The sequence below is a fragment of the Daktulosphaira vitifoliae genome, unplaced genomic scaffold, assembly GCF_025091365.1.
Source record: "Daktulosphaira vitifoliae isolate Bord-2020 unplaced genomic scaffold, ASM2509136v1 Scaffold_2, whole genome shotgun sequence".
Classification (NCBI taxonomy): domain Eukaryota; kingdom Metazoa; phylum Arthropoda; class Insecta; order Hemiptera; family Phylloxeridae; genus Daktulosphaira; species Daktulosphaira vitifoliae.
The window spans coordinates 45,927,293-45,941,122 of NW_026099573.1; the positions used below are offsets into that span (position 1 = coordinate 45,927,293).

The 13,830-nt window shown below is 28.7% G+C and overlaps 1 protein-coding gene across 4 annotated transcripts in view; it reads right to left on the reverse strand.

The window, feature by feature from the left end:
• The window catches only part of LOC126899129 (dynein axonemal heavy chain 3), a 236,275-nt gene that overhangs the window by 24,885 nt on the left and 197,560 nt on the right, over positions 1 to 13,830 (reverse strand). For all 4 annotated transcript variants that reach the window (XR_007702488.1, XM_050673685.1, XM_050673684.1 and 1 more), the window contains 4 exons: positions 1,933 to 2,090; positions 1,644 to 1,803; positions 1,390 to 1,578; positions 1,116 to 1,324 (listed from right to left, as the gene is read on the reverse strand). Coding sequence is in view for 3 of the 4 variants with exons in the window: in XM_050673685.1 (XP_050529642.1) it covers positions 1,116 to 1,324; positions 1,390 to 1,578; positions 1,644 to 1,803; positions 1,933 to 2,090 (716 nt within the window). In the remaining variant the exon portion in view is untranslated. The remainder of the gene's footprint in view (positions 1 to 1,115; positions 1,325 to 1,389; positions 1,579 to 1,643; positions 1,804 to 1,932; positions 2,091 to 13,830) is intronic.

Consider the following 13,830-nt stretch of genomic DNA (forward strand, 5'->3'; position numbering starts at 1 on the left):
CTTAATGATAACTTGAGGTTTTTGGTAGTGGTTTTGCATAAAAACTCTTCGTTACCAATTGTTGTTTTAATTTGGGCGCAGAATTTTAAGTAATCTATCGGTGTGGTGATGAAAATCGGAGGTGGTGTAGCTGGTTGAGGGACAATATCGGTATGCATTTGGGAATTATCGTCACCGATTTCATTGGCTTCGCTTAGTACGTCATAACGGTTTGGAGTGGAGAATGTGTATTTACTTTTTTCATTTTTATTACCTTTAGATTTCGGTGACATACCTGGAGATGAAGGGCGTTTACCTGTTTTGATTATCCATTCCGGTTCGGCTGATTCATTGTTATTATTTTTCGTTATAGTAATATGTAAAGGAGAATCGTTATCGTTAGAACCGTTCTGTGTGTTATTTGTAGTAACGTGTTTGTTGCTTATCGGGTTGTTAGGCATGGTGCCACTATCTTATCTTAGGTTCCAAAGGTCACCGAGCGCGCGGTGCCTGGAGCCGGTCTTTTTGTAGATTATTAAACTAATTGAGAATTGCACTTATATTAGATTAAGACTATAATTTGTAATTTATTAAAGTAATAACTTTACGCGCACAACGCGTGTTCGAATACTGATTATTTACGTAAAAATTCGAGAAAAATCGGTTCTAATATAAGAATGCTGTGGGCACATTATACGAATTATGTTAACACTGGTGTGTACTGTACGACTGCTCGCGAGTAACTGCTGTATATATTATATATTTAAATACATATTTTTTTTCAAATCATATATAATTATACTTTTTTTTTACAATTTTCTTAAATGTTTTTCAATTATAAAAAAAATGAAAATTGATTTTTTAACATGCGATTATTTTAGTCATTTTGAGAGTTCAAGAAAGGATTCAAAAGTTTTTTTTTATTTCATGAAAGTTCATGTAAAAAAAAAAATTGGAAAGATTCAACTTATTATTTGTAGATACATTTTTTATTTAGCTACAAAACTTTAAAGTATTGGTAAAAATAAGCTATGGTCGCCAACTCTGGATGGATGGTAGTTCTTATACCAATTTCATTATTAGTAGATTACTTTTACATATAGGTTAAATTTTTTAGAGTGAAATAGTTTACATACCTATTTAATAAATCAATTATATAACCTCCTAATGGTTTTAATGATGGGTATGATTTAACCAGCCAACTTGCTGGAACTCGCCCAATGATTAAACTTGTATTAAGTTCTTCCAAATCAACAGACATAACAACAATTCCTTTTATTGCTCTTTGAATTTCAATCAATGATTTTTTTATGATGGTTAGAAGTTTATTAAATCTTATTAATTCCTTTATAATGTAAATAAATTATCTTTTAGAATGATAATAAGTACAACAATAATAGCAAAATGTACTTGGCGAATAACTGTGTTCATTGACTGTTCATATTTTGTTGGATATTTCTTTACAGCTGCAGCTACATCAAACAAATTAGGTAAACTTTGTGCAATAGAACTGGCTAATTCTATAATTTCTTTGTCTCTATTAGTGTCACTGCTCCTTGCTCTTATTTGAGATTGTGTTAAAATAGTTCCGTTTAATAGCTACAATATTTTTAAAAATACAACGAATAAAATAAAATAAATTTATATTTAATTATATTTTATACCATATTTGTTTCATTATTGTTTTTTATTATATTAGCATTTTCATGCAGTCCAAAAATTTCCGGTTGAGAGTTTAAAGGCAAAGACTTTATATAGTTTAAACAACCTTCGTAAGTAGTATCTGTAGGTATGTGATAAATTCCACTATGTGAAAATGTGTATCTAAAAAAAATTCCTTTTAAATTTAATATGAAAAAATATATAATAATACAATTATAGAACTTAAAATTTAACAGTTTTTTTGAAAAAGGATATATACATTTTTCTATAATCATATAAAATTTTACTCACGATTCATCAGTAACTACTTTTGAATTATAAAAAATTGATAGCAATGAATTTAATAAGCGCCTATCTTTATCGTCAGTAACTCGACCACCATAATTGCATTCACCCGTCAAATAAAGAAGTGCAGAAAATGGAATTTCTTCGTAATCGTTCAAAAACATCTTAGTAAAATAAAATAAAAATTAAATATAATAAAATAGAAATAATTGATAAAGAGTTATTCAAAATCCCACTTTAGAATAATATCAAAAGTTTAAAATAATTAAAAACCAAATTTTTTTTTATACTTGGAAATACTATCTTTAAGAATGGAACAAAGATGATAACATGAAATACTTTATAATATTATTTTTTAAAATTAATATTCAATATTTTGGTTTTTTTTTATAAAAATTTGAATTTTACAATTTAGTAAAGTCATAATATAGAAATCATATAGGTAACTGATTTATGGTAAATCACTCATTTTCTTTATATGGGCAATTATAAATTGCACCGAAAATATTTTTAAAATAAATTTCATATTTTGCAATGTTCACTAATTGAGAAAAATGACAAAAGTAAACGTTTCAAAACACCCAATAAAAAAAAACACAGTGAGGATGCTGCATAGTTGAGAGATAAGTATAGATAATAACTGATTAAAATCACTATTATACAAAACGTCTCGAAGCAAATGTGAAAATAGTTAATTTTTAGTAATTATTTTTGAATTATTCTAAAAGCAACATAAAATCTAAAACCCAACTTGATTACAAGTTTTATGATTTATTAATATATTACAGGAATAAATACATATTATAGAAATTAAATTTAGTATGAAAGTGATATTTAATATTTTATATTGAAATTTTCAGAGAGAAATTATAAAGTTACTATAAACAGGATAATTTCTTTAATATTCACCACTCGATTACACTTAAAATAATAATTATATTATTTATTTATTAAATTATTTTTAGTATTTCTTAATTTTATATAGTTCTTAATTTATTAATAATCAAGTTATTTTTAATTCACCCATTATATGTTATATATCATTGTAACTTGCAAATGTTATTTATTTTTAATGGCAACATTTAACTAATAAAACATTTAACTCATTATTTCGGAAGTTATAACAAAAGTAATTACTTTAATTTGTTTGAAAATCGTCGTTATGAATGTACCAAATGCTTTTGTTAAATTTTTTATTGATTTTGTATATCTTTAAAGGTAAATTGTATGGCTAATAATAAAATATATATTAAAACACTAAAATATGTGCATACTTGAATACGTGAGTATTCGTGTGCACGTGAAATAGGGAGCTCTAGTATTAATGATAAGAAAATATATCTTATGATATATATTTTGAATTAAATTTTCAATAATATTTGTCTTTAATACTTTTTCCATAAAAATTCGATCAAAAAATAACAAAAACTCATTTTTAAAGTTTTTTATTATAGTATCATACGTTTATATTGACAAAATAATAGATTATTTTTGTTTGTTTATTTCTACAAGGTATAAATATTATCGAAATATTATGGACAGTTTAAGTAATGAATGGACATTACCTACTTAAAAATACCTAATATTATTAACAATGTTGATTACTTCCAATATCATAAACTACAGAATTTTAGTTCATATCTTTACATCAATAATAAACGTTAACGTTTAACATTGAGGTTTTATCGAGATAATCTGTAGTCTGTGTATTTTGTGATTTTTAAACTTAATTATTACTTTTTTATTTAAAAATGGAGACTATAAGAAATTTACGAAAAAGTATTTATTTAATTGGTAATAGTTTACATGTTGGATGTAAATTGCCATCAAATTAACAAGTTTTATCAGTATTTTTTTTTTAATATTCGAAAAGTTAACTTGAGTGTTCGCGATAGAGCGCATTTAGTGATCGACTAAACATTGACATTCTGACAAAAAGCTCAAATACCTACTAAAGAAGTTCGTAATTGTTTACCAAAATTAAAGGAATTTAAGTCGGCGTACAAATACTCAGATAGATAAAGAAAATAAATTTGTACAATTTTTTTATGAGCTATTTGATCTTGCTCATGCAGATGCATTAGACATAATGACTATTGATATAGACAAGTAGTTTTTAATAAGTCAAAGACAAAAGGGTCGTCCACAATCACTTATTGGCGTTAATGTAACTTACCAAAAAAAAAGAATTTTAGCAATTTAAAAAACTAAAAGAATTTGAGAAAAAAGAAAATTTAATAAAGATGAATTAAAATTAACTAGTAAGTATTTTGAGTTACAAATAGACAGTGAATAGTATAGTATTGTTAAGTCATAAGCAATTTATGTTTAAGTTTTAGTTAAAACTGTGGAATTCTGTTCTACAAGCGAGAACACAGAAGAAAGTTTGCCTGATGATTGTGAGTTAGATTAAAATATTACGATCTATAAATTATTTACAACAATTTATACATTATTATATTCTGTAATGTTGCAGAATTTGACTAGTTTTTTTCAATAAATCTTATCAATTAGAGGTGTGTGCAGTAGGTGTAAAGTATTTTAATAGTTGTGTATGTGATAACCTCCACTAGTCAACCGGTCTGATGTCCGTCATCCTATCGTCATCAGTTGACCGTACACTGTGCACCTGTACCAATTGTTGTATTTCCCCCCAATGAACGTGTTAAAAGTTGGCACCACCACCACCAGACGTCACAATCACCGGTCACTACAAATGCCGTGACGACGGGATTTTTTTTCTCAACCATACTACCGAGGCGACAAGTTGTGTTTTCTGTATATTTTTGTTGTGAAAAACACGTTTTTTTTTGTACATTTATTTTTTTGTCCTCTGTTTTTTTTTTTATTAAAATAAACGTCGAGTCGACCTGCCGTCTACACGTGGTGTCAACTAGGCTGTATTTTTTTTAAATAAAACGTTGAGATGCCAATGATGATGGTGATGTGAGGCACAACTATGGCCGGTGGTGGGCCGTCACTCCTCAAAACAATCAACAACAACAAGTACAACATGAAACCCCACTACTCTACCTCCTTTATTAATGTGATGTATATAGCACCTCTTTTTCTTCTTTTTTGTTTTTTTATTCTTTTCTTATGAATATACATTATATATTTAAAATGATACATATAAATTTTCAATAATTAAAGAGAAAAAATATTATATTATACATTGTCTTTCTCTTTTTTATTAACATTTGTTTTTTTTTTTTATCAAAACCTAGTAGCTCCGTCAACAAATACTATCTTGCTTGGCGCGGCACTTAGGTCACTGTCCAGTGTTCCCCCTGGGCAGTGGGTAAATAGTAGGACCTCTGTTTTGGATGAAAACTTACACATGGCGACCGTGACAGGGCCTTCCCCTAAATTTTATTTAAAAAAAAAAAATAAAAAACATGTATAATATATAAAAAAAAATTGAATTTTGGCTAAAAAATTAAAAAACTCGGCACAGTGGGGACGTTGCATAGTTGGGTCCAGTATAAATTTAATCTGACTGTGATTAAAATCACTATCATAAGAAACGCTTCAATGCAAATCTGTAGATAGTGTTTAATTCTAAGAAATTGATAGATTATTCCAAAAGCTTCATAAATTGCTAGTTCCTTATTAATATCCTGATTAAGATAAAGTATGTCGAATGAAAGAAGGAATATTAAAAAATAGTATTTCCCATAAAAAAATTATATTGATCAATACACTTTTCAATAAGTTATAGCATAATAAAGTTAAAAATGTAAAATACAAAATCGAAAATTTTCACACAAAAATAGCATTCGGTCGTCATTTTCACCCTGAAGATAAAATAAAGTCCGAAATTTTTTTTTTATTAATTAATTACAAAAGCAACATCAACTTCTATTTTCTTAATTATACCCAGATTAGTAATTCTTTTAGTATTATAGTATATAATTTTTAAAATTAATTGTTTTCAAATTATTATTGATTTTGATTTTTAATATGTTAAAAGTAATCATTTTGAACCTACTTTTTTTTGTCCTTCAAAGTGAAAGTTTTAATANGTAATCATTTTGAACCTACTTTTTTTTGTCCTTCAAAGTGAAAGTTTTAATAAAAAAAAAAAATTATGTTATTACCATAACTTTTAGCTCAACTTGCAAATTTGAAATTGACATTATTAAATAGAAAAATATGAAATTATTAAGATTAATATGCAATTAGGAAATTTTATAATTACTATTTACAGTACATTTTTCAGAAAAGTTCGATTTTTTTTACATTTTTATCGTAATAGATTACTTAAATAGAAATCATAGTAATCATTTCTAATTAACTATTGGTGTGTAAAAAGATTCTACAATAGAAATATTTAGAACTTAATTAATTTTGATTTACTTTAACTAAAAGAACCAATAAAAAAAAGTTGTTAAAAAGATTTACTCAATTGAGCATATTATAATATTTGATTATAATTGTATAAATCCAGCGTTAAATTCAGGTGACACTAAAAATCACTTTTTTTTTAAATTTATGATTTATATAACAACATGTTACAAAAAAAATTGGAATATTATAGACTGGTAGTAGCACACAGAAATAGATTTAAAAATTAATAAATTACAAAGTAAAATTATTTACTCTTGTAGTTGAATACTTTTATCATATGAAATCTAATTCGAAAATAAATACTTTAAGAATATTAGAAATTAATTATTTTAATTGTTTGTATGGAAAAAGCTGGTTAAGCCNTGGACAAATCTAGTTAAGCTACTTTTTATTTGAATAAGGAATATTTTTTTGATTTTTAAGAGTAATAACTTAAACTAATAGTAATAACTTAAACTAAATACGAATTGTAATCATTTGACGTATCGTTGAAAAAAGTAGGTCTAGTGAGGGTTGGCAAAATGAATCGTAGACACAAAAAGAACCACATAGTAAANAAAATAAATCGTAGCCAGAAAAAGAACCACATAGTAAAATAATATTAACATGAATATCAATTTCTTCTCACGAGGGGAGACTATAGTGATAAGATCCTTTATATTTATTGAAGTTATTGCATCTAAATGAGATAAATATCAAATTATTTAAAAATTTTATTCTATCTCAAAAAAAATACAAAATATTAATTGGTACAGACGGATTCGGCAACTGTTCGTCGCTTTCGTCGCATGTTAAAATTAGCTATTTAAGCTAAATCAAATTTAAAAGTTACTTTTTCGACTTTAAAAAACCCAGCACAGTGGGGTCGTGGCATAGGTGGGTTCAGTATAGATGATATCTGACAGTGATTAAAATCACTATCATAAAAAACGCTTCGATGCAAATCTGTAGATAGTGTTTAATTTAAAAAAAAAAAAATTGTTAAAATAGCATATTTTTGAATATGGTAGCCATTTGCGCATAGAAGAAAGGTCGTCGGGACAAATTTTTTTTTTTATTTTATAGTACATAAAATAAGCTTTAATTTGATATATGTTTAAAGGACGCAGTGTTTCCGGAACATTTTCAAAAATTAAGTTGAAAAAGTTAGTTTTTGTAAAAAAGTTGCTATTTTAAATCCCCCCTGTGAGCAGAATAAGTGTTAGATTTTCAAAAAAAAATGATATCAAATGAAAGAAAATTACCTAAGGTTTCAATATAAAGAAATATTATTTTGATTAGTTAATATTTGAAAAAGTTATGGCAGTTTTAAGTACAAAAAACATCGTTATAAAAGGTGATTTTTATCGCAAATATTACATTTTTTTTATAATTTCGACAGCCATTTGCACATAGAAGATAAGGTGTCGGGACAAATTTTTTTTTTTCATTTTATAGTACATAAAATAAGCTTTAATTTGATATATGTTTAAAGGACGCAGTGTTTCCGGAACATTTTCAAAAATTAAGTTGAAAAAGTTATATTTTGTAAAAAAGTTACTATTTTAAATCCTCCCAGTGAGCAGAATAAGTGTTAGATTTTCAAAAAAAATTATATCAAATGAAAGGGAAATATCTAAGGTTTCAATACAAAAAAAGTATTATTTTTATTTGTTCATTTTTGAAAAAGTTATGGCAGTTTTAAGTACAAAAAACATCCCGATAAAAGGTTGGGTTGGGTTTATCGCAAATATTACATTTTTTTTTAATTTTCGACAGCCATTTTCACATAGAAGATAGGTCGTCGGGACAAATTTTTTTTTTTCATTTTATAGTATATAACATAACCTTTGATTTGATATATGTTTAAAGGACGCAGTATTTCCGGAACATTTTCAAAAGTTCTATGTTTTATACAATGTTTCAAATTTTGAACGCCCCCTCTATATGGGGAAATTGTTCAATTTTAATAAAAAGTATGTCAAATGAAAAATGTACTTATAATGTATTTAGAAAAAAAAATTTGTGCTAATAATTACATTTTTCGAAAAGTTATAGCATTTTTAAGTTGAAAATTGAAAAATTTAACACAAAAATAGCGTTTTTTTAACTACGGCAGCCGTTTGCATGTAGAAGTTAGTGTCGGGACAAATTTTTTTTTTTCAATTTACAGTACATAAAATAAGCTTTAATTTGGTGAGCAGGTTAAGTGTTAAACTTTCAAAAAATTTATATCAAATGAAAAGGAAATATCTAAGGTTTTAGTAAAAAAAAATGTTGATTTGTTGATTTTTGAAAAATTTATGGAAGTTTTAAGAAAAAAAAGTGAAAAAAAATGACAAAATTTACCGAATTATAAATTTGTAATTTTTTTGGAGATTTCCCCCATTTGGGGGGAACAAAGGAAAATTGTTTAACTTTTAAGGTTAATGTCTTCAACTAGATACGATTTGTGATCTTTTGACATATTTTTGAAAGAAATCGGTCCAGTGAGCGCTGAGAAAAAGTAGTGACAGACACAAAAAAAAAACACATCATGGTAAAATTAATACCTTCTCAGCTTTGCATCGAAGTTAAAAAAAAAATGAAATATATACCTTTGACTCCCTACTCCTTTATTTCCCTGTGCAAACCCTACTGTTGTAATGTCTATACAGGTAATATATACCATTTTTAATTTTGTGTTCCCCCATTAAATTATGTTTGTTAATCTTATCAATTTTTTTTAGCATATGTTGTACGGTACAGTGTTTGATGGATTGGTGAACGGTTGTTGGATCAGTTGACAGATCTTTTGTTTGGTACTATCATTAATGATGCCCAAGTAACCTTTACTTTATAATTGTTTTGTTTATTTACTTGCCCTATCTATGTACATACTAGTTATAAGTTGAATTTAAAGTGATCTTTAATACTTTACTTAATTTTCTTTCTTTTTTTATGGGTTAACTTTCTTCTCCCTTCCCCTTTTTATGTATAACATTGTGTTTATGATCATGTCCCTCTTTTAAACAACAGTAGTGGAGTAACATTGTGAAAACTTAATTGATTTTCAATATAGTAACTTGTCTGCTATCACTAATAATTGGTGGTTAGTGACACTAGTATGCCCACTTCCCCCAGTCCTTATTTTCAATATTGAAAAACTTCTCTATATTTTACTTTTGTTTAGCCATTATTCTTGTTTAAAATATCTCTCTTTCTTCATTCTCCCTATTAAATCTCCATTCTTATATTTTTTTTTTATTTTACATGACCATGTTTAAATAGTGTTAGAACTTTGTAATGATGTATTAATACTACTTGTTATTTCAGTTTTAACTTTGACTCCTCACACTTCCCTCTCCCGTCATGAGACTCATTTCCCCGTGTGTGGTTATGGTGGCATGGTAACGTCCCAGGGGTTGGAGTACGCTACTTCACCGAAACATCGTCTGGGCGGTGACATGCCAACTAACCATAACCCATGCGTTTCGCGGATTTGAGGCCCTCATGACACCACCCCTCCCTTCACTTTCCCTTTTACTCTGATTATATATTTTTGTTTCTATGGAATATTGTTGTTGATTGAAAATGTACATGAGGTACAGCTCCGAGTGTGACCCACCTAAGACCATAACCTATATTATTTGATATCCTTATATTTATATATTAGTGCTATCCACGGTTCTTATAAACACTCCTCTTAACTCTTATAGTTACTTAGTTGCTTGTCAACATATTTTTACTTGGTATTTGCTGTTTTAACACAGACCCTTGTTATATTGTTATATCATCAAGAATAGAAACAGCAGTTTTAGTTTAGTGCTTGTCAATATTTAAGGAGACTTAAACGCTTGTACATAAAGTTAAGTAATCTAATTATTTCGATTCTCCAAGGTGCGCATATAAATCAATTTCCATCTAATTTTTGTGATGTCTGGTAATTCGGATTCACCCATTCCTTCTTAAAAAAATGACCCCAGTCGATCTACTAGTTCTACAAAGAGTGCGTTGAGTTCGAAATTTATATCCAATGCCGATATAATTTTAACCATGAAAACAGTTAAATCTGAAATTTTATTAGCTAATAAAGAAATAGCTGATCGCCATGATAAGCTAATAGAGGGTCTTAGAAACGACTTTAAAAGTGCTCTTGCTCAAATTACTCAACTTAAAATTGAAAATGTTAGGCTAAATAAAGAAATCGAGACATTAAATAATAGAGTAAGCAATCTTGAAACTCATGAATCGTTATCTACTATTATTGGATCAGTCTTGCACGAGTTGTTTGAGCGTGAAAGATGTTCATCTAATATTATTGTATATGATGTACCAGAATCTTCGTCTGCTAATATTAGCGAAGGAGTTACTAATGATAGGCAGTCTATTTGTAATTTTCTACAACTTATTGGTTTGGAGATCCCTGCAAAGTCTAAAATAATTCGGCTTGGTAAACCCCGCCCTGGAACCAATCGTCCTATCAAAATTATTTGATACCAAAGAGACCGTAACGCGTCTTCTTTTTGAATTGAAGGCTCAAAACACTCCTTTGGTAACTCCGTTTTGTACGTGATAAAACTCATAAGCAACGACAAACCCTACGTTCCTGTCACGACGAACTTGATTTATGAATTCGTAATGGCGAATCAAATTTGAAAATTATCTTCGTCAATTGTGAACCGAAAGTTTCAAAGTCGCTTCCAAAAAACGGAGTAAGTCGTCCACAAGCAACTCAAGCATAACAAACTCAGTTACCAACTTACCTGTCAATGGATTTTATCAAAATTGTCGTGGCCTACGATCTAAATTAAGTAATTTTAAATGTAATGTGTCTTCTTATAATTGTTTGTTTATTGTCTTAACTGAAACATGGTTAACTAATGGTATCCATAATAATGAACTTGGTATGATTAATTATAATTTATTTCGTTGCGATAGATGTACTCAACTTAGTCTCATTTGCGCGGTGTACTCATTGGCATTAGAAAAGATATTCCCTCGTTTCGTTTAGTTGTCCCTTTCAATAACGTTGAGCAAGTTTTCGTTCAATTTTTAATGGGTTCAGATAGATTTATTATTGGTAGTGTTTATATTCCCCCAAACTCCTGTGCTAGTATTTATGATACCCATTCACAAACTTTGGAGACAATTTTTAAAAAATATTCAAACCATACCTACATTTTTTGTGGGGATTATAATTTACCGGAAATTACTTGGGATAATGACGATTTTGGTTTGCTTTACAGTTATAATTCATCTCTCTGGGCACCTAGTATTCCTGAAACTTTTATAGCTCATCATTTTTTTCAAAAAAACAATATTTTTAATAAACATAGTTTTCTTCTAGATTTAGTTTTTTGCAATAATTTTGCAAAATTNCTAATGAGCCACTAGTGCCTCTTGATTCTTACCATCCTGCCTTAACTATTTCCTCACCTTCTTGTTTTAAATTACCATTCTGTTGTAATCGTGTCCATGAATTTTTTAATTTCAAAAAATCTGATTTTCCTAGTTTTTGCTCTTTTATAGGTCAGTTTGATTGGCATGTTACCATGATGTTGACTCTGCAATGGATGTGTTGTACGATGCACTGCACCGTTCTATTATTGATTTCGTCCCTAAATGTATTTTTCGTGAATCTACTTTTCCTATTTGGTTTTCTAAAGAACTAAAAAATACTTTATTTATAAAAAAACAAACTCACTTTTATTACAAATCATGTCCAGTGTAGATACCTATAAAAAAATTTCATTTTTACGTGCAAAGTTCAAAATTGAATCCAAAATACTACACCGTTTATAAGTCAAAAACGTCGAATCCTCATTTAAAAGTAACCTTCGTAATTTTTGGAAATTTGTAAATAACAACAACCATTCAAATAACATTCTTAAAGAATTATCCTATAATGGAGCAATTTCGTCCAACGAACAAGAAACGACCGAATTATTCGCCTCCTATTTTTCCTCAGTATACTCCTCTAATAATTTTGACCTCGATACCGACAAACTGAGTTTACCGACCTTTGATTTGCCAAATAATATCATCTTTAGTGTTGAGGACGTTCTAGAAAATCTTACAGATTTGCGTGGTAATTGGTCTGTCGGTCCTGATGGAATTTGTGGTGAATACATTTACCAGTTAAGACATATAATTTCATACCCATTATGGCTCATATTCAGAAAATCCTTGGATAGTGGTGTTTTCCCATCAATCTTAAAATCCAGTTCTATCTCTCCTATTCCTAAAGCTGGCAATCCTTCAGTTATTTCAAATTACAGACCAATTTCTATACAATCGCATGTCTCTAAAATTTTTGAAAAAATTATTTTAAGTAAACTTCAAACTTCTGTCAACAAAGTAATATTTGAAGAACAACATGGCTTTTTTCCGGGACGTTCTACCACTACCTGCAATATTGTATTTACAAATTATGTTTTTAGACATTCCAACAGCGATCGCAGGTTAATGTCATATATACTGACTTCAAAAAGGCGTTCGACTCCATAAATCATAACGTGTTGATTACAGTCCTTAAAACTATAGGTTTCGGTGAACCTCTTTTATCTTGGTTTCACTCATATCTCCTCAATAGATATCAATGGGTAAAAGTACATGACACTAGATCCAATTTATTTTTGGCCTCATCGGGAGTTCCTCAAGGGGGGCATCTATCGCACCTTTTATTTTCCCATCTTGTAAATGGAGTCAGCCGTACCTTAGAGAATTGCAAGTTGCTTTGTTTTGCTGACGAAATGAAACTCTTCATGCAAATCAATTCACCTGAGGAATGTATTAATCTTCAGCACGATTTAAACCGATTTAAAATCTGGTTTGAAGTGCTGGGTTTATCATTAAATAGTTCCAAATGCCAAGTCATATCTTTTACATACTCTCAATCTCCCATAGTACATTGTTACTTTAACGGCAATACCAAAATTACACATGTTAATGAAACCATTCTTGACCTTAGCTTCAAATTTAATACTTCTTTAGATCCTAAGCCCCATATCGAGATGATTTGTTGTAAGGCGTTTAAAGTTCTTGGTTTTATTATGAGAGTATCATCGGACTTTAAGCTTAAAGATGTGATAAAAACACTCTACTGCGCATTAGTCCACCCAATCTTAGAATATGGATCTATCATCTGGAATCCGCATACAGCTACGGACTCCTACTTGATTAAAAGAGTACAGCGTAGATTTCTGCGGTTTGCTGGCTTTGTATTAAAAATTCCTCATCCCGACCACGAATATGCACCCACTTTTCAACACCTAAATCTAAATTCACTAGCTGATCGCCGTAATGTATTAGGTACTAAGTTTTTAGAAAATTTGCTTAATGGTAAAGTGGACTCTCCATCTATTTTATATTTAATCAATTTCAAAGTTCCTCAAAGACAGTCAAGACATCATTCACCATTTTTCATCCCTTTCTGCAACACCAATTATGTGTCTAATAAGCCAATAAGACGCCTGATGAAAAATGCCAATGAGGACCCCTCTTTCAATATTATTTAAAAGTTACTCATACCACAAATATTGTATACTACTTCTAATTTTACAAATGTTCATGTTTTTTTTCTTTTTATGTTTG